Source organism: Brachypodium distachyon, chromosome 1 (genome assembly GCF_000005505.3).
Source record: "Brachypodium distachyon strain Bd21 chromosome 1, Brachypodium_distachyon_v3.0, whole genome shotgun sequence".
Classification (NCBI taxonomy): domain Eukaryota; kingdom Viridiplantae; phylum Streptophyta; class Magnoliopsida; order Poales; family Poaceae; genus Brachypodium; species Brachypodium distachyon.
The window spans coordinates 67,544,013-67,561,881 of NC_016131.3; the positions used below are offsets into that span (position 1 = coordinate 67,544,013).

At 45.1% G+C, this 17,869-nt stretch overlaps 4 protein-coding genes across 10 annotated transcripts; 2 read left to right on the forward strand and 2 right to left on the reverse strand.

Annotated features, from left to right (window-relative positions):
- The first annotated feature begins 3,152 nt into the window (after nt 1–3,152).
- Nucleotides 3,153–7,162, forward strand: LOC100833431 (protein NRT1/ PTR FAMILY 8.3). 3 transcript variants are annotated; one of them, XM_010230614.3, is made up of 6 exons: nt 3,153–3,451; nt 4,519–4,610; nt 4,946–5,051; nt 5,228–5,445; nt 5,557–6,104; nt 6,190–7,129. In XM_010230614.3, exons 2-6 carry the CDS (start codon nt 4,563–4,565, stop codon nt 7,007–7,009), a joined length of 1,740 nt encoding a protein of 579 aa, XP_010228916.1. In that variant the 5' UTR covers nt 3,153–3,451; nt 4,519–4,562; the 3' UTR covers nt 7,010–7,129. The 3 variants fall into 3 exon arrangements, with proteins under 3 accessions (XP_010228916.1, XP_024311248.1, XP_024311245.1); XM_024455480.1 differs by lacking the exon at nt 3,153–3,451 and having other exon boundaries at nt 3,461–4,610; nt 5,217–5,445; nt 6,190–7,162; XM_024455477.1 differs by lacking the exon at nt 3,153–3,451 and having other exon boundaries at nt 3,464–4,610.
- Nucleotides 7,163–7,457: 295 nt separating this feature from the next.
- On the forward strand, nt 7,458–11,262 carry LOC100834046 (protein NRT1/ PTR FAMILY 8.3). Of its 3 annotated transcripts, XM_010230617.3 has the most exons (6): nt 7,482–7,660; nt 7,800–7,896; nt 8,251–8,350; nt 8,773–8,990; nt 9,279–9,835; nt 10,256–11,262. In XM_010230617.3, the coding sequence occupies exons 2-6, from the start codon at nt 7,888–7,890 to the stop codon at nt 11,073–11,075; spliced, it is 1,704 nt and encodes a 567-aa protein (XP_010228919.1). In that variant the 5' UTR covers nt 7,482–7,660; nt 7,800–7,887; the 3' UTR covers nt 11,076–11,262. The 3 variants fall into 3 exon arrangements, with proteins under 3 accessions (XP_010228917.1, XP_003558415.1, XP_010228919.1); XM_010230615.3 differs by lacking the exon at nt 7,800–7,896 and having other exon boundaries at nt 7,458–7,660; nt 8,248–8,350; XM_003558367.4 differs by lacking the exon at nt 7,800–7,896 and having other exon boundaries at nt 7,458–7,660.
- Nucleotides 11,263–11,418: 156 nt separating this feature from the next.
- Nucleotides 11,419–13,680, reverse strand: LOC100829162 (pentatricopeptide repeat-containing protein At4g37170). Its single transcript, XM_010230618.3, is given in 4 exon segments — nt 11,419–11,877; nt 11,880–11,937; nt 11,940–12,045; nt 12,047–13,680. Coding segments are annotated over 4 exon segments (1,878 nt in total). The 5' UTR covers nt 13,543–13,680; the 3' UTR covers nt 11,419–11,659.
- A 114-nt stretch (nt 13,681–13,794) lies between these two features.
- Nucleotides 13,795–17,529, reverse strand: LOC100833735 (protein GID8 homolog). Of its 3 annotated transcripts, none has more exons than XM_010230619.3 (6): nt 17,375–17,529; nt 16,740–16,947; nt 16,527–16,633; nt 14,941–15,072; nt 14,636–14,792; nt 13,795–14,158 (listed from the first exon to the last, which is right to left on the reverse strand). In XM_010230619.3, the coding sequence occupies exons 2-6, from the start codon at nt 16,900–16,902 to the stop codon at nt 14,037–14,039; spliced, it is 681 nt and encodes a 226-aa protein (XP_010228921.1). In that variant the 5' UTR covers nt 16,903–16,947; nt 17,375–17,529; the 3' UTR covers nt 13,795–14,036. The 3 variants fall into 3 exon arrangements, with proteins under 3 accessions (XP_010228921.1, XP_014753754.1, XP_003558414.1); XM_014898268.2 differs by having other exon boundaries at nt 17,379–17,525; XM_003558366.4 differs by lacking the exon at nt 17,375–17,529 and adding an exon at nt 17,154–17,359.
- Nucleotides 17,530–17,869: the final 340 nt, after the last annotated feature.

The following is a 17,869-nucleotide window of genomic DNA, read 5'->3' on the forward strand; positions in this document are numbered from 1 at the left end:
GATGTACCATTGCCAGAACTACTATAAGTTAAAGACTCCTCCTAACATATTGCGCTCATCCTTTCCCATTCCTCCCTGCATGCGCCCGTCCAAATGCTATTGCAGGCCATGCCCATGCAGTTGTAGCAGCACTCGCCAGTGCATCAAAACGCCGGCCGACGGTTGACGGTCGTGGACGGGCAGGCGAGGCGGCTGATTTCGTGCATGTACGACCAGCAAGCATCAGGCGTCAAAACAAATATCCGGATCAAGAACTCTATGGATCAATCCATGGGTATAGTAGACAAGGTAAAAATGATGGTTGCTTGCCAATCGTGCATATTTGATGTGTGGTCTATCCTAAATCTGATTTCTCCAGGTTTCACGAGCAGAAAAGTATCGGGCAATGCTATGCTTTCTTATGAACTTTTTTTATGGCGTATGTCCATTCTTTTATAATTAATTTGTTGCCATTACTCGTACCACACTTGAACATTTTGGTAGATCAGTACAAATTAATACTCGTTCGGGCGGTTCCCAAAATGAGCTGTGGTCTCATGTACAAACTAATCATTATATCGCGCAATTCCAGCCTCAAGCAAATTGAGTGGCTAGATAAATTGGGGAACGAAACAAAAATAACTGCACTGTTGATTCTCTCGGTAGGCAAATATATATGTTGAAACAGAGTTTCCCGAGGCTATTTAGGAAAAAGATGGGAGTTTTTTAGAATAGAGGGAGCAAATGAAAGGTAGAAATATCTGGACAAGGTAATATGGCAATTGTCACTGTTTAGTTGGCCCGCCTGTCAAACGAGAACACATTTTTGTTTGCTTCACTGTGGACAAAAAAAAGTTCTCCATTCAAAGATCATCTAGAACTTCAAATAATGGTTCTACTAGCACCGGAGCAAATATGCATATAATGTAGTGCGTTTTTAACTTTATGTTCGCCATCCGAAGTCCTCCTTACATGTTGACAAACAACATATTTGTTTCTAATGACTCTACATTGATCTTACATCAACGATTGATGATCTAATTTTAACCTCACTGTTGATCTAGCATCACATAATTTTTTTTCTAGATTATGATATAAACTTTAGTTCTATTGATTGATCTAAACAACAAATATGGTAATTTTGGATATGGCAATTATGTACTCACTAAAGATGGTTAAAGATGTTTCATGTGGTGTTTTATTTTAACATAATATTTATGGTGGCTACAGAACCATATTATTCCTGATTGCATAATATAAATATTTTTGTAGTCATAGTATTATTTCTCGGACTATTCTTGACAAAGCCCACGAATTTGCAATAGCCACCATGCTAGTTATTTTGATAATAACAGATAAATCGCTTCATAAAAGACCTTTACTATTGCCACGATGCAAAATCTGCATGGGCCGAATTGATTAGTTTGGATTCCAATTAATCAAAGAATCATCCCAGAGACGAAAGGGATTAAATTGCAAAAGATTCTCCCAAATACTCCATTAGATGCAGGGATATGATGATACTGGCGGTGCCCATGTTGTGATTTGGGATGGATTCTCCCATGAATCCAAAAATAATTAAATTATGGATCAATTATCTTCAAACGCTTCTGCAAGGAACTGATAATTAATAAAAAAACACACTTTCTCATCGTCGTTGATGATGAGGTGGAGAAGTTGCACCAATGGGCACTAAATTAAACATGCTATATCTTAATTATTTAGGATGAACAGAAAAGTTAGTGGAGCATTGCTGATTGCTGATGTTAGATGCACTCTCTTAGGTTCTGGTAGATGCTTAATTAAGTATGTGTTGTTCTCGATAAGCACATTCATGTGCTAGTGCAAGATATTGATGGCACACTGTAATATTCTCTCCGTTTTTTATTGGGCTTATAATTTTTTCTGCCTTTTTCCTAAATAGCGCGCACCGGCCCCCCCACCCGCCCGCGCGATTACTCGGTCAACATGTGCGGCAGTTGCATGCGGAGAGCAGCGCTTGCTACCGGCTGGCTTAGCGTTAATATTCGTGCAAAAAAAATATACGCCCTACAAAAGTAAAGGAGGGAGTACATATTTGGTGTGTTGTAATGCAAATAAGTTAACATGGCAGAGCATGACGAAAAGCCAAGGAGAGGCTAATTTCATATCAAACAACGCTATGCAATATTTTTTATAAAATATTTGAATTTGCAGAGTACCTCATCAAATTTTAATTGGATTCATACAATCTTAGATGTTCAGTTTTATCGTTTCACATGGTAATTGACATTGCTTAGAAAAGAGGGGAATGAGAAAAAAAAATCCACATATATTATCTAAACATTAACATGCATAGACATACTATATTAGTCATTAGGGCACATTTGAGAGGTTTTCTAAATTATAGGAGAATTATATAAAATATTTAACTATTATTTCTGTGTAATTAACTAAAAGTTAAAAGAAAGTGAGACAAGAATCATTAAATTATATGTCGTAACACGTTCTGTTGGTTAATGTGATTTTGTCTTGTTCTGTGGCCGGTTGTGCAGCTCGCTAATTAAAGAGGGCTGGGCAGCACATTGCTGATTGAAGGGAGCTAGGCGCCCTAGGCGTGGAGGTAGATTCTTGTGCACATTAGCTATGAAGTAGATAGAACACTAGCGTATCTACAGGATGGACAGGGGGTCTATACTTTGGGTTGCCAAAGCAAAAAAGAATAACAATATATATAAATAAATTTATTAAAAAAAGACATTGTTGGAGCACCCTGGCACATTTGGCTGAATACGCCACTGATGGAATATCTATGTCCGACTGTAAACAATCGTGCCATCGATACATCATACATAAACTCTGCTGATGCACATTAAACATACATAGTAAAAAGAAAATTGCAACTTGGAAGGGGGTTGCAGCCTATTTTGGCCTCCACCACCCTCCGCAGTGAGGATGGGCATTTTAGCCGATGACGGAACCAAATAAACCATATCCGAGCCGAATAAACCGAAACCGTAAAAAAATCGGTCACCGATTCGGTCATCTCTTCTTAGGAACCGAAAATTCGGTCTGGTGCCTCGTGTAACTGAACGAACCGATAATAAAACCCTTAAATGCATTAATGGCCCAACATCTACATAATAGCCCAGCCCACATCCAGTATCTCAAAGCACTAGCCCAGCCTACGGCCCAATACCTCTAAGCCTAACTCCCGTAGCACCCCATTCGGTCTTCGTTCTCCAGCACTCCAGCACGAAGTGCCCAGCGGCTCCTTCTCTCCTTCTCCCGATTCCCCACCAAGGCCTAACCCTAGCCGCCGTTGCCTCTCCTTTTCTCCACCACGACGGGCAGCAGCAGCATGTAGCTGGCGCATAACTCTCCCCTCCGGTCTTTCCGCCTCCCCTTCAGTTGCTGGCACCTTCTTCCCTTTGAGATTGGAGATTCACCTTTTCAACCGGGCCAGTGATTGGAAATTATAAGACGCTGATCGGTACACCTGATGTTTGTAGAATCTGTTGCAAATCGATTTCAGAATTGCGTTTTCTTTTCTTCGATTCTCTAATTTATCGATCGATTCGGCCTAAACCGAAGACCGAACCGAAGTTCCGGTCCACCGAAATGGTTAGCAGTTTTGCAAATGACCGATCAGTTTTGATTTTTTTAGAACCGATTTTTTTAGAAACCGGGAGAACCGAACCCATCGGTTTGGTTAAACCGATTGCCCACCCTCGTGAGTCCTATACTCCGCTTCATGCATGCAATGGATAGGACGCGGCTCTTTCTCACTTGATTGATTTTTTTAAAAAGAAACGTCATGCACTAGAGCCATTGGATTAAGATGTGGACGTCATTCTCAGTTTTTCACTTCCCACACAATGTTGTTGGATTAAAATCTAGCGGTCAACACATCGACATATTTCTAACTAAAAATTAGTCGATTTTTCTATAACAAAACCGTAAAAGATATTACAATGCCATCTATACCACCCTGCAGTCCAAAAAAGTTAAACCCACCCTGGGGCGGACACGTACCACTTACACTTTCGTCCTGCCTTTGTGCAAAGTTATTAACCTAGAATTGCCAATAAGTTTATATTTAAGCCAGCACACTAGCACAGAGATACCAACGAGGAACTCACTGCATGGATTTGCATATTTTTAAGCGTAACTTTTTATTTTATTTTATTTTATTTCACGGGGAGATCAGTGGTGTTTTCTTAGACGCAAGTTCTTCTTAGACGCTAGGATATTGAAACCACGCAGTAGTGTTTGATACGTAAAACTGTTGTATGATTATGAAGGCACGTGGTAGGAACTTTATAAAAGTGAGAATCAAATTGACACTTTAGATAGATCGATGGAATTGAATGACACCTTTTACTCCGGTTGTATATTTTATTGGGGTTTCCATACTTCCACAGCGAACACAGTAGCTATGAATGCTTTTTTAGGAGTAGTGGATACTTTACTGAGGAATTTTGACATTCTACGTGAGATCTGCAAGTATAAGGTGCCATGCCTTCGTGTCCAACCCTAAGGCCTGCCGTTGGTTGCCAGGTCTTTAGCTGTAGCTAGTTAGGCTGGGACTAGCTTGGGTCATCATGGCATCTCTCAAGGAAAAATTGAACTTGGAAGAACCACTTCTTGAGGTGAGTCTCTGCTAGTTCATCTATACTGAAATCTATTGTTGCTTGATTTGTCTCTCGTTTTCCCTTTTTTATGTGCTTCTACGTCGCGATTATTTGTAAACATGCATGTTTCTGTTCATTTATCTGTCGGAGAATGCAGATTAGCACATTCTATATGCATGACCGGCACATTGACGTGTGAGATCTGCAAAATGCTGGGCTACATGCCTGGTGCAATGCTGTTTTTTCTCATAACCTTGTCTGGCACATATTTGTGCCTGCTATTCAAATACCGGTTCTATTCCTTGGCTCCTTTTTTATCAAAAATATTTAGGTTTGTCTTGTCTTATAAACAGGATCTAGCAGTACACAGAGGCGACAGGATTGTTGACATTGAAGGAACTCCAACTCCTGGAACGAAGCACCGTACTGGCAGTTGGAAAGCATGCACTTTCATCCTAGGTAAAACGGAAAAGAAACTATCAAACTTTCATGAAGAGATTTGGCAGCAGGAAAAAATGCCAAGGGTGCTTCATTTCCACGGATGCATGATTTCTTCCATGAATGTTTTCTTTGTACTTGCCATTTCACTTGGAATTTATACTACTGTACTTCTGAATCCCTCAGTTGCACTGCAGTGACTGAATGCTTTGAGGAGCTAGCCTACTACGGGATCCAGTTCAACCTGGTCACTTTCCTCAAGACGGTGCTGCAGGAGAGCAATGTCTCCGCGGCAAGGAACTACACGAATTGGCAGGGGACTTGCTACATCGCACCCCTCGTCGGAGCTGTCGTGGCAGATTCCTACCTGGGAAGATACCTGACCACGCTGGCTTTCTTCGCAGTTTACCTAGCTGTAAGCACAGAATCCTATTCTCACCAAATCTTCGAGAAAATTGTCTTGAGTATTCATAGTTTTCACTAACCAGATTGTTCAAACAATTTGTGTTTTTTTTTGCCACACAAGGGGATGGCTGCAATGTCGATTTCAGCATCGTTCCCGGCGTGCACCGGGCTCGACTGCCGGCAGGAGGGCTCGTCATCGTCCCAGTCCGCCGTGTTCTTCCTCGGCCTGTACATGATGGCCATCGGAGCCGGCGGCATCAAGCCCTGCGTCTCCTCCTTCGGCGCTGACCAGTTCGACGACAGCGTCCCGTCGGAGCGGCTGAAGAAGAGCTCCTTCTTCAACTGGTTCTTCTTCTCCATCTACATCGGCAGCTTCGCCTCCGGCACCGTCGTCGTGTGGATGCAGGATAACTTGGGGTGGGTCGTGGGCCTCTGGATCCCGACCCTGTTCATCGCGCTTGCCATGGCGAGCTTCCTGCTGGGCTCCGGTTCGTACAGAGTGCAGAAGCCTCTGGGGAGCCCCCTGGTGAGAGTCTCCCAGGTCCTCGTCGCGGCTGTCCGGAAACGGAACGCGAGCCTGCCAAAGGACGCTTCTCTTCTCTACGAGCTGCCTGAGGGCGCGTCCATGGCGGATGGCACCAAGAAACTGCAGCACACACCCGTGCTCAGGTAATTAATTAGCAAGGTAGCAATCTCAAATTCTCGGTCATTAATTTTCTGTGGCTGATGGAAAGCTTTAATTTTTCGTGCCCAGTGCCCTGGACAAGGCTGCGGTGATCGCTTCGACGGAAGAGCTCTGTTCTTCCGATCCATGGAGGCTCTGCACCGTGACGCAAGTGGAGGAGCTCAAGGCCGTGATCGGGATGCTCCCGATCTGGGCCACGGGGATCGTGTACTTCGCCGTGCTGGCGCAGTTCTCCTCGACGTTCCTGGAGCAAGGGAGGATGATGAACACAACGGTCACCATCCCCGGCAGAAGCTTCTCCATCCCGCCGGCGTCGCTGGCCTCCTTCGACGCCGTGAGCGTCATCCTCTTCGTTCCCGTCTACGATAGGGTGCTCGTCCCGGCGGCGCGGCGGCTGACGGGCAACGACCGCGGGCTCTCGGAGCTCCAGCGGTTCGGGGCCGGCCTGTTCCTCTCCGTCCTGGTCATGGCTGCAGCCGCCTTGGTCGAGACCTTCCGCCTGCAAACCATGGCGGCCGCGGCCGCGGGCGACGAAGGCGAGAAGAAGATGTGCATCCTGTGGCAGGTGCCGCAGTACCTGCTGGTGGGGGCGAGCGTGGTGTTCGCGTGCGTGGGGCAGTCGGAGTTCTTCTACAACGAGGCGCCGGAGTCCATGAGGAGCCTCTGCGCCGCGCTGGGGCTGCTCACCGTCTCGCTCGGGAGCTACCTCAGCTCGCTGCTCGTCACCGTGGTGTCCGCCGTCACGACGAAGGGCGGCCGGGAGCCAGGGTGGATACCGGATGATCTTGATGAGGGCCACCTGGACCGGTTCTTCTGGCTCGTCGCCGCGCTCAGCGGGCTTAACTTCGCGGTGTTCGTCTGCTGTGCCGTCAGATACAAGTGCAAATAATGTTGTTGTTGCTTCTTCGTAGTAGAAAGGCTTGCTTCTGGATTTTAATTTGTACGTTTTCGTGGCTCGTAAATGATTGGGTTGTTTGTTGATTACAGAATTGAATTGTTTCCCATAAAATTCATGGCCAAATTAAGCAACTATTTTTAGGGATCACCCACAACACTCAAATCATCGGGGGATCACCCGACGGATATATCTCTTGATCCCATCCGTCGCGTCGTGCGTCTTCTGCGTGGGCCGTCGTTCTGGTGGGCTGTAGCCTGTGGACCTTTGGCCCCGTAGAGATCTTCCATTTTTTTTGGAGATCTAGAAGGCAGAATGGGGACGATTCTAAAATCGGCGGCTTGAACCAAGCATCAAATTTTCGGTAGCGACGCTGATTTTCTTTTGTCGTTTACAGTGAAGCTGAGTTGTACGCCCATTATTGTGATAAATAAATAAAAGAGGAATTATGGGACCTGACTGCAAAACACACACACGTCAGGCACTCACCAACCCAACGAAATACTGTCCGCGCCTACCCAGTTTCTTGATTTGTTCTTGCTGATTCGGCCTCCGTGACGGAGACCCTCCTCCATGGACGCAGCGGAAGAGCGGAGATTACTGGTACAGGACGATGGGGACCGTGAGCCCCTCCTTCCTTCCCTGGTAAATCTTTTTTTTTTTTTCCTATTCTCCTTCTTCTGAAATTCCATTGTACGGATTATCCTGGTTTGTTCTAGCTCGCAGAGTTTAATTTTGCCTTCTATGTAGCTGGCAATTATGCTATTCTTTTTTCTTGAAATAGAAAAGTGCGCTAAATCCTCCGGTCCAAATTGAAATCGGAGACTGCAAGATGAGGATTGGACGCTATCTCCTGAGTGCTTGCTTCAGTGATGTGGAAGGTTTGACTTTTGTTTCTTAGAAAAATGGGAGCGAGACAGCGAGCTCCGGCTCCATTCAATCAGTGAAACCACAACCGCAACAGCAGGTTTTAGCGCTCGAGGTTCACTATGGGCAACTGCCCGGAACATGTGGAGATTTTGACTCGCCCACAATAACCTTTCCAGTGCGTAGTTTTAATCTCTAGGCCTCGTTTGGAGTTCAGGATTCTCACAGTAATTTCGTACGAAATTGCTGCATAACCCTTGTATTTATACATCTTAGGAAAATTTCAGGGATGCAACTTGGTGTGATGGTGTTGTTTTAGTGTCGTTAAGTGCTTAAGGCTGAGTCTGAGTGCTGCTTTTTCTTAGCAGGATGCAAGTCATCACACAGGTGATGGATCTATTGACATCAAAGGGCATCCTGCATCAAAGCTCACCACAGGCAGTTGGCGAGCATGCTTCTTCATCCTGGGTATAATAGATGTATCTCCTTTGAAGTTTGGCATACTACTGTTTACTGAAGAATCTCATTAATGCCTCATAACAAATAATACTTGTTCCCCTCCCCTCAAAATAATACTTGTAGTAAGGAGCTATTTTCATTAGTAAGCACATCCTCGATATATTTTTTGATGAACGATTGAACATTTAACCTATTTTGGGTTCCAGAAAAAGAAACATTTAACCTATTTTGGGTGCTGTCTGTTAGTTATAATCGTATGACAGCTTCTTCGTATTTAAATAAGCAACTCTCAGATCCTAGTATATGGCAAGAAACTGTTTAAATAGCCTAAAGAGTATTGGTCATAATGGTACAAAAGAAAATTGGGGAATTTTGCACAATTTATTTATTCAGCAATGAGGAAAGTTTCAATGATGCTAGTCTTGTGACAGGAAATGAATGTTGTGAGCGTCTGGCATACTATGGAATTGCAAAAAACCTGGTCACTTATCTGAAAGTAAAGCTTCATCAAGGAAATTTTGAAGCTGCAAGAAATGTTACCACTTGGCAAGGGACATGCTATCTGACTCCCCTCATTGGAGCCCTCTTAGCAGATTCTTATTGGGGAAAGTACTGGACTATTGCTGTTTTCTCATCAATTTATTTCATCGTAAGTACAAGATGAAGTCACTCACATTTTTCTCTGCCTCCTCTGAACAATGTTGGACATTTTACTTTGTATCCCTGAGTACTTGAACATTTGAATCCAAAAGAATTTTACATTTCAATACATATGATGAAGATGAGGTCTTGTATAGACTATAGAGTTTCATTTTAATGAACCATCGATTCATGCATCTCAATATCTTCGATCGCTCACAATTAAATTCTGTGGAGAAAAATGTTGGGTCACTGTTCTTAAAAATATTTTAACCGTGTGTCATCCTTTTTACTGAAGGGTCTGGCCGTTTTAACGCTGTCAGCATCACTTCCTGCACTTCAACCACCTGCATGTTTAGGATCTGTTTGTCCAGAAGCAAGCTTACTTCAGAATGGCACGTTTTTCCTGGGTCTATATATGATTGCCCTCGGGACAGGAGGCATTAAACCTTGTGTCTCATCCTTTGGAGCTGATCAATTTGATGACAGTGATCCAACAGAGAGAGCAAAGCAGGGTTCCTTCTTCAACTGGTTCTATTTCTGTATAAACATCGGTGCATTCATATCAGGCACTGTTATTGTTTGGATACAAGATAACTCAGGTTGGGGAATTGGCTTTGCCATTCCTACTGTATTTATGGCATTGGCTATTGCTAGCTTCTTTGCAGCCTCAAATATGTATAGATTTCAGAAACCTGGTGGGAGCCCACTTACGAGAGTGTGCCAGGTCATAGTCGCAGCATTCCGTAAGTGGCATGTTGAAGTGCCACATGATAACTGTCTTCTATATGAAGTTGATGGTCAAAATTCAGCAATAGAGGGAAGCCGGAAGCTGGAGCACACATGTGAACTTGAGTAATTGCATCGCTGCCTTATTTTAGTACCATCTGTCAATGTATTTTATATATAAAACAACAAAAGATCTTTGCAGTACTAGTGAAGACAATGAAGAATGACACAACCTTTACTAAGGTTTGAATTTGACATTAGCGGAAAATAAATACCTAAATGCAGCAACAGGAATATGGGAACAACCATACTTATACCTATAGCAGTATTTCATGGTGCGTAATGGGCACACAATACAATAGGAGCATATTGAGTGCTACTGGTGTCGATGGTGATTGGTCTGATATAATTTCTGGATAAGGCTGGACCGTCGATTTTTGGATGTGATACTCACATTTCTCTTAGTTCTGTAGGTAACTTGTGTAGCAACTACTATCTTGGTTATATGACCATTACAACATTTAATCTCGGCTCTCTTTTGCATAGGTTCCTTGACAAGGCTGCCATCATCTCATCTGCTGATGCCAAGATTGACTTTTTTACAAACCCATGGAGGGTATGCACAGTCACCCAGGTGGAAGAACTGAAGATCCTAGTAAGAATGTTCCCAGTTTGGGCGACTACTATAATATTCAACGCAGTGTATGCTCAGAATTCTTCCTTGTTCATAGAGCAGGGAATGGTTCTTGACAAGCGGGTCGGATCTTTCAATGTTCCTCCTGCGTCCCTCTCAACTTTTGACGTAATCAGTGTCCTGATCTGGATTCCAATTTATGACCGGGTTCTCATACCTATAGCTAGAAAGTTCACTGGAAGGGAAAAGGGTTTCTCTGAGCTACAGCGGATTGGCATTGGATTAGTTCTTTCCATTGTTGCAATGGCATCTGCAGCCCTCGTTGAGTTGAAGCGCTTAGAGATTGCCAGGTCTGAAGGTCTTATTCATGAGAACGTTGCTGTTCCAATGAGCATTCTTTGGCAAATACCACAGTACTTCTTTGTTGGTGCTGCCGAGGTTTTCACTGCTATTGGTCAAGTTGAGTTCTTCTACGATCAGGCCCCAGATGCCATGAGGAGTTTATGTGCTGCATTTGCACTCGTTACAGTCTCACTGGGAAGCTATTTAAGCTCAATGATATTGACCTTGGTGTCATACCTTACAACTCAAGGAGGAGATCCTGGATGGATCCCAGATAACCTGAATGAAGGTCACCTTGACCGGTTCTTTTGGTTGATTGCAGGGATCAGCTTTGTGAATTTGCTGGTTTACATTGGCTGCGCAATGAGATACAGATATAAGAATGTGTGATGTATAGTTATTGTGAAACGATCTTTTGTAATTTCAAATTTTCTTATTGACGGTAGCAATGTGTTTTATAGACTATAGTGTGAGACATGATGCATTGGTGCCCCAGGCCCCAGCTGTCCTCAAGAAAAGAACTTGCAGTTGGAATTCTTCTGGCAATTTATTTGAGTAGAAATTTGTGATACTTTGAGTATTAGGTTTTGAATGAAATGTCTACAACCAAAATTTACCAATTTCTTTTTTTTCTGTTTAAAAGCATCCCATTCTTCATCCAAACAATCCATTAACCATTATTGTACTAAAATTTATGGGTAGCAAGTGCAAGTAAGAGCAAACATAGCAGATAGGAAACTGAGAAGCTCCATAACCAAATCCAGTATAATTGTTATGTAATTTCTTGCAAACCAACAGTTGTACCAAAGGCACATAGCAGATACATTGTGCAACAGTGCAAGTATAACAACTATTCCAATCACCTCGTGTGAACACCTGCTGCCAAAACAGGAGGTGCTGCGGGGCGACTTTAGCCATGAAAAAGTGGACAATATTGCCCAATATCAGAAGTAAATCCATATATGCAGGGCATGTTACCAGTAGTCTCTGCAAGAACAATTTCCAGTCTTGATGTGATCATATTTGAGTCCCTGATAGTGCTCTCTCCCGGAGTCCAGATAATGTGCTATGAGCTTAATAGCAGTATGACAGTCCCCACAGATCCTCAGGTTCTTAGAAACCTTGATAGGTTAGCCCTCAGGAATAGCCATGATCCTGAATGCAATGGCAAGTCGATCGCTGTGGTATCCATGCTATGTTCCTTCTGCTCGTCTTCGACGTAGAGAACAAATCAGGTGTCCACCACAATAGCACACACTCTTCATCCCTCATTTTCGCATACAGCATCTTCATAAGTGCATAGATTTCTTCAGATTGAGGATACGACTTATCAACAACCAGAAACACATGCACTCTTCTCCCAACTCGAAGCCGGTACTTTTCTTATGCCCTTTGACTCCATGATCCCCCGCACACCCTCAACTTCATCAAACAAACCGACACTTGTGTAAATATTAGCTAGAGTTACATAAGTCGCTGGATTTTCAGGTTCTATTTCAAACAACGCTTCTGCTGCCCGCCTCGCCAGGCAGACATTCTTGTGAATACGGCAGCCGCCAAGCAAGGATGCCCATAGGAACTTGTTAGGTTTAACGGGCATCTTGTTGATCATTTCTTCTGCTCGTTCAAACTGGCCTGACCGGCTGAGGAGATCGATTACACAGGCATAATGATCAGCAGTGTGCTGAATGCCATACTCATCCTTTATCAAATGGAAAACCTCCAGACCTTTCTCGACCAGACCAGCATGAGCACACGCAGACAGAACACCAACAAACGTGACATGGTCAGGCCTAATTCCAGACCTCAAGAACATGTCGAAGTAGTGCAACGCCTCCTCTGGCTGACCATTCTGTGCATAGCCGCATATCATCGCTGTCCACGATACCAGGTCTGGTTTTGTCATCTGCTCGAATACACACTCCACACTCCCCATGTCCCCGCACTTGGAGTACATGTGCAGAAGCGCACTCTCTGCAAAGCACGAGTCCCCAATGCTGCTCTTCAACATTCGACCATGCACCTGCCTACCGAGGCTCTCGACGGCGAGCTCTGCGCAAGCACGCAGAACCCCCGCGTAGGTGAACTCGTTGGGTCGAACGCCTGCAGGCCCCAGCATGTGAAGGAACAGCATGAATCCTTCCTCAACGCGTCCGGCGTCGAAGTATCTCTCCACCATCGCCGTCCAAGAGACGACATCCCGGACCGGCATCCCGTCAAACACTTTCCGCGCGTCGTCCACTCGCCCGCACTTGGCGTACATGTCCGCGAGGGCGCTCCACATGACAGCATCATCCGCACCAATCCCCTTCCTCGCCACGTGGCAGTGCAGCTCCCTGCCCGCGCGGGCGCACCGGGCAGCCGTGGCCGAGGCGAGGGCGCTGGACGCCGTGAACTCGTTGTCGGCGCCGGCATTCTCCGGATCCTCGTGCATCCGCCGGTAGAGCGCGAGCGCGTCGAGGGGCTGGCCGTGGCGTGAGTAGGCGGAGACGATGGTGGACCAGGAGAAGTGGTCCCTCTGGGGCATTCGGTCGAACAGCGCGCGCGCAGAGGGGAGGTGGCGCTGCGAGCGGGAGAGCGCCGCGATGAGAGTGTTGTAGGAGCAGCGGTCAGGGTTCGGGATGGACGAGAGGAGGGAGAGGGCGTCTGGGAGGGAGGCGGATTGGGAGGAGAGGAGGTGGAGGAGGCGGTTGGAGAGGAGGAGGTTGGAGGATGGGAGCGAGGCGGCGGCCGCGGCCAGAGCGCGTGCGGCCGGGACGTGATAAGCGTCGGCGCGGAGCAGCGGGAGGAGGCGGTCGATGGCGTCGTGGAGCTGGGACGCGGTGGTGACGGAGAACGTCGGGGACTTGGTCTTCATGGCGAAGAAGTGGCAATGGCATGCATGGTCGCCAGGACGCCAGCCGCAGCGAGACTTGCTACTTGAGGGTACTTTTCTAACTCTGGCCCTGCATAGACGACGGCAGGGAGTGAGTGTGACTGTGTGAGAGTCGTCCTGTGATCCGATGGCTGAGCTGGAGAGAACTGAACCGGAATCATCCAATAGCTGCCTTGGCCTTGCATTGCATAATGGAGTAGCATCATACCGGACGTTTGCAAGAAGGCTCGAGAATTTAAGATCTAAAATTTGACTCAAATAATCTTTTTCTGAACAAAAGCGCCACAAGTTTGACAATAGCTGTATGAAATTGACAGTCGAAAATCAAGCGAAACATTTTTCAGAGTAAAATGTGCCGAGAACATCCACTACATTCATCATATACAACACGGGAGAGCGAAAATTTGTGATGCCAGTTTTCTGCGAACACTGATGACAGCCTGCGGGTAACGAACAAGTAACACCTCGGCAGCAGCTCATATAGCTGGATCTTCTAGTGCGGCAGTAGAGAAGTTACTGATTCGCGGATATGCTGCCTTTTCATGCAGCTGGTTTTGAGTCCAAATCAACATCTTCAACAGGCTAGGGAGTTTTGGATCTGCCATGTGACAGAAACATAAGGATCAAGGATCTTCAGAAGCCAAACTCCGGCACAAGTATGCTGACGGTTTGAAAGAGCCCAAACACAAAAGAAAACTTTCATTCTGTTCATGGTGTATGAAATTGACAGTCAAAAAGCAACAACTAACAAGGCACGTGCATCGAGGTGCAAATTTAAAATTCTAGTGTTGCAAATCTGAATCATGTATAAAGATCTTGAAAATATTCGTGTAGATTTCCTTTAACACCTCATCTCAAAAGATTTTAAAGAAATATCCCTATGCAGAACCCATTTTTATCAGTATTTTCTATATTTATTGCTGACCACACATGATCAGCTTAAGGGTTATCTAAAATAAGAAATTTGCTAGCGTTTTATATGGCACATGCATGCAGGTACACCTCAGTGACATTAAATCATAAAATAGATAAGCAAATAAAGAAGGGTATCACAGCATATACAGCTACTTGGTACCTTTCTCATGACTTTGGCTTGTAAGAATGGCAGCATTAACTTCACTTGCCGTCTTTAAGCGTTGAGAAACGTCCAACAGTTCCCCATATGGGCAGTTTTTTACATCTTCAAAAACTAAAAGTGCTACAGTTTTCTCTATTTCCTCGAGAAAGGCTTGCTGCAAAATTTTACAAACCAAAAGTAATATGGTCTTAAATCCAGTGGTATTACTGAAAAATCTAGCAAATCGGAGGAATTGCATTTTAATTAACATAGGTTTGAACCTTGACTCTTAACTTGAGAGAGATAATTTTACTGGAACTTACATTTTCTTCGCCTCTTGGTGCAAGTTCTTCTTGAGCAAACTCCAAAGCTTCATTTATTTTCCCCACACGAATCAACTCTATCAGCTTTTGTTGCTGTAGATGGAAGTATAATTGGGGATTTGTATCCAGAATCTGCATGATATAATTCAAGTCAGGATAAAAGGTCGAAATGTAATGAAGGCTTTATAGCGAATGACTTTCTAGACATAGGTGTGGCACATCCTATTGTGAAAAATGCACAATAAAACCCTATGCTGGCTTTACAGAAGTGTACTCCCTCCTTCCCATTTTATAGGTCGTTTTAGGTTTAAAAAAATCATGACTACATGTCGTATTAGCCCGAAATCAATTTTGTGACCAAAAAAACTCTTCGTGTTTCACGGAGACCATTAAGACTACCACAATTTTCTCCTTTCATTAATTTCTTCCTCTCCCATTAAGAACGACTTTGCATGGGGGCAGCTTTTGCACGTTGCATGCAGCACTGATTATGAGCAAGTGCGTGCAGGGATAGGCGCTGCAAAATCATCCACAACGCACGCTCAGCCAGGACAGTAAGGGCATGCATGCAATGTGTCACTATGCAATGAACCCCAAGCGTTTTCAGCATTGTAGTCAGTAACTAATCAGCCTGCTTTCCAGAGATTGAAACTGCGCCTTGGTATCCGGGTTTGAGCTACAACGACCTATAAAACGGGGAAGAGGGAGTACAAAACTTCGCTTAGCAGTATACAAACGATATCAATGAAAAGGTCCACTTTACTCCCTCCAAACTTCTGTCAGTAGTATACGACATACTGAAGGCTAATGTTCCATAGCTCATTGTGCTTAGCTGCATGGAGTTGCAGACAGGCACCCACCTGATCAATTTCATCATGCAGCCAGGTTCCTAACTAACTCAAGAGAGAATAGAGGGAGATTTCAGGTGGCAAGAGGAAGAGAAAGAGAGAGGAGGTGAACAAAATACACGATGAAAAGGCAGTCCATGTTGGCATTTTTCCATCAGTTCCAATCCAACGTGAATAAAGATCTCTAAACCACAGTTCATGTTACCTAAACACGGAAGTAAAACCGGTCTAAGGGGTTAAGTAAATGGTACTGAAACCTGGGAAGGGCGGGAAGGGGGGCTGGGGGGAGTCAAGTGAACCAAAAAATAGATCAGGGGGACTATCCGAACCACTGCAATACTGGAGGGGTGTAAAATGGACTAATTTTCAATGTCAATATACTGGAGGCAAAATACTGTGTAACTTAGTTTCTCGACCAAACAAAGATGTAATTTCTCATACGCACCAACTTCTAACAAAAAAAAGCATAATCAAAGAGAAACCTCATCACACATTAGTACTGATTCAACACTTTGCTCCACTGTGCTATATGGGGTAAATGTGAGATATGAAATTAATTGTAGAATCATCCCTCGCTAACAATTGATGAATATAATGGAGAACCCCTATTTTAGAACTAATCAATGCCGTGTCAAACATATACGCACTGCAAGACCATCGCTCCTCCATTTTGACTTTTCGAATAGTCTAACATCCAAACACAAACTAAAATCAGTAGGAACAGAGACAAAACCGAACCGTGGGGTTAAGATCGTTGATCTTCTCGATAGCCTCCTGAACATTCCCTGATTGAACTGCTTTTTTCACCTCCATCCGATCTGTGATGGTCGCCAGGTCAATGTCCGCTACAAACAAAACCGTATTAATCACACTTCAGTGTCCATAAACCTCAAGTATTCCAAGAGAGTAAGAGGTCCGATGCGTGATGCGTGTAGGCAATGAGTATAGTACGTTGGGTGCCAGACTCGATGCGGAACTTGTCAGCAGCGTCGACAAAGCCCTCGGTTACAAGGAAATTCATGACAAGGCGGTTCATGTCCTCCTTGCGGATCTTGACGTCACGTAGTTTACGCTCCCACTCGTCACGTGTCACCACCTTCTTCGAAGACGCCATGGAGGCAGGGAGCTGTCTGCACGCACAGAAGCACTCTTCCAACACCTGCAAGCATGAAATCTGGTCACAACGAAATTAAAACTGTAAGCTGGATCATTTTGGACAATGAAGAACGGCTTATTTGTCCCCAGGTTCAGTGACCTCATATCATATCAAACAGGTCCAATTCCAATTAATAAATATCACATAGCCCCAGATTGCTTCCAGGCGGAGCAGAGTCTCAGGGAGAGAGGACTGATCACGTCGCTTACAGGCAGAGACAGAAGCTTCTCTGCTTTTCCTCTTCTCCAAACAAATGGATTCATATATCTCACGGACGGAGGACCCGGTAGGGCAAGGTAGGGCGGCCGCCCTACCTTGATTTTTGCCTCAGTTACGAATTGGGGAAGATTATGACGGGGAACTAAAGGGTTCGTGCCCTCGTGGGGTGATGGGAGGTCGGGACCGAGAGAATCGAATGGGAGATAGATACCTACGGTGGAGGAGACGAGGCAGGGGTCTGCGGCGCCCGGCAGCGGGATGGGGAGGGAGGGGCGGCGGCGCTCGCGCGAGGAGGAAGATGAAGGACGGAGGGGGCGTCAGGGCGTGGAGCTCGGCACCTGGATAGGCCAAAATATAGGTGGCCAACGGCCCAGCAAGCCTCCTCAGGCATGCCTAAGGTACAAAAAAAAAGAAATCCATATTTCACCATCAAATCTACCTAGCAGGACACATAACCCCTAATCTCTAAAACCGTCTAATTTACATCCTGAAATCTCTAATACCAGATAAATCACACCTTATAGCGGTATTAGAACTGATCTGGCACATTTAAGACGGTTTAGAGGATGATTAGGACTCTTCGATTTTTTTTACTGATGACGTGGCGTTGGCGGCTCGCCGGGGGTAACTCACCGGCGGCTCGCTGGGCTAGGCAGCTACACAGGGAGGAGGAGAAAGGAGAGGCTCACGATGGGCTGGATCTCGC

Excerpts from the sequence above, each read along its gene's own strand:
- LOC100833431 (XM_010230614.3), top strand. The coding sequence starts at position 4,563 with ATGGCATCTCTCAAGGAAAAATTGAACTTGGAAGAACCACTTCTTGAG. Across the intron at positions 5,052-5,227 it reads AGCATGCACTTTCATCCTAG|TGACTGAATGCTTTGAGGAG; the intron begins GTAAAACGGAAA and ends GTTGCACTGCAG. Across the intron at positions 6,105-6,189 it reads CAGCACACACCCGTGCTCAG|TGCCCTGGACAAGGCTGCGG; the intron begins GTAATTAATTAG and ends TTTCGTGCCCAG.
- LOC100834046 (XM_010230615.3), top strand. The coding sequence starts at position 7,589 with ATGGACGCAGCGGAAGAGCGGAGATTACTGGTACAGGACGATGGGGAC. Across the intron at positions 8,351-8,772 it reads AGCATGCTTCTTCATCCTGG|GAAATGAATGTTGTGAGCGT; the intron begins GTATAATAGATG and ends GTCTTGTGACAG. Across the intron at positions 9,836-10,255 it reads GAGCACACATGTGAACTTGA|GTTCCTTGACAAGGCTGCCA; the intron begins GTAATTGCATCG and ends TCTTTTGCATAG.
- LOC100833735 (XM_003558366.4), bottom strand. The coding sequence starts at position 17,207 with ATGAATCCATTTGTTTGGAGAAGAGGAAAAGCAGAGAAGCTTCTGTCT. Across the intron at positions 16,948-17,153 it reads AGAAGCTTCTGTCTCTGCCT|GTGTTGGAAGAGTGCTTCTG; the intron begins GTAAGCGACGTG and ends TCATGCTTGCAG. Across the intron at positions 14,793-14,940 it reads CACCAAGAGGCGAAGAAAAT|CAAGCCTTTCTCGAGGAAAT; the intron begins GTAAGTTCCAGT and ends AAAATTTTGCAG.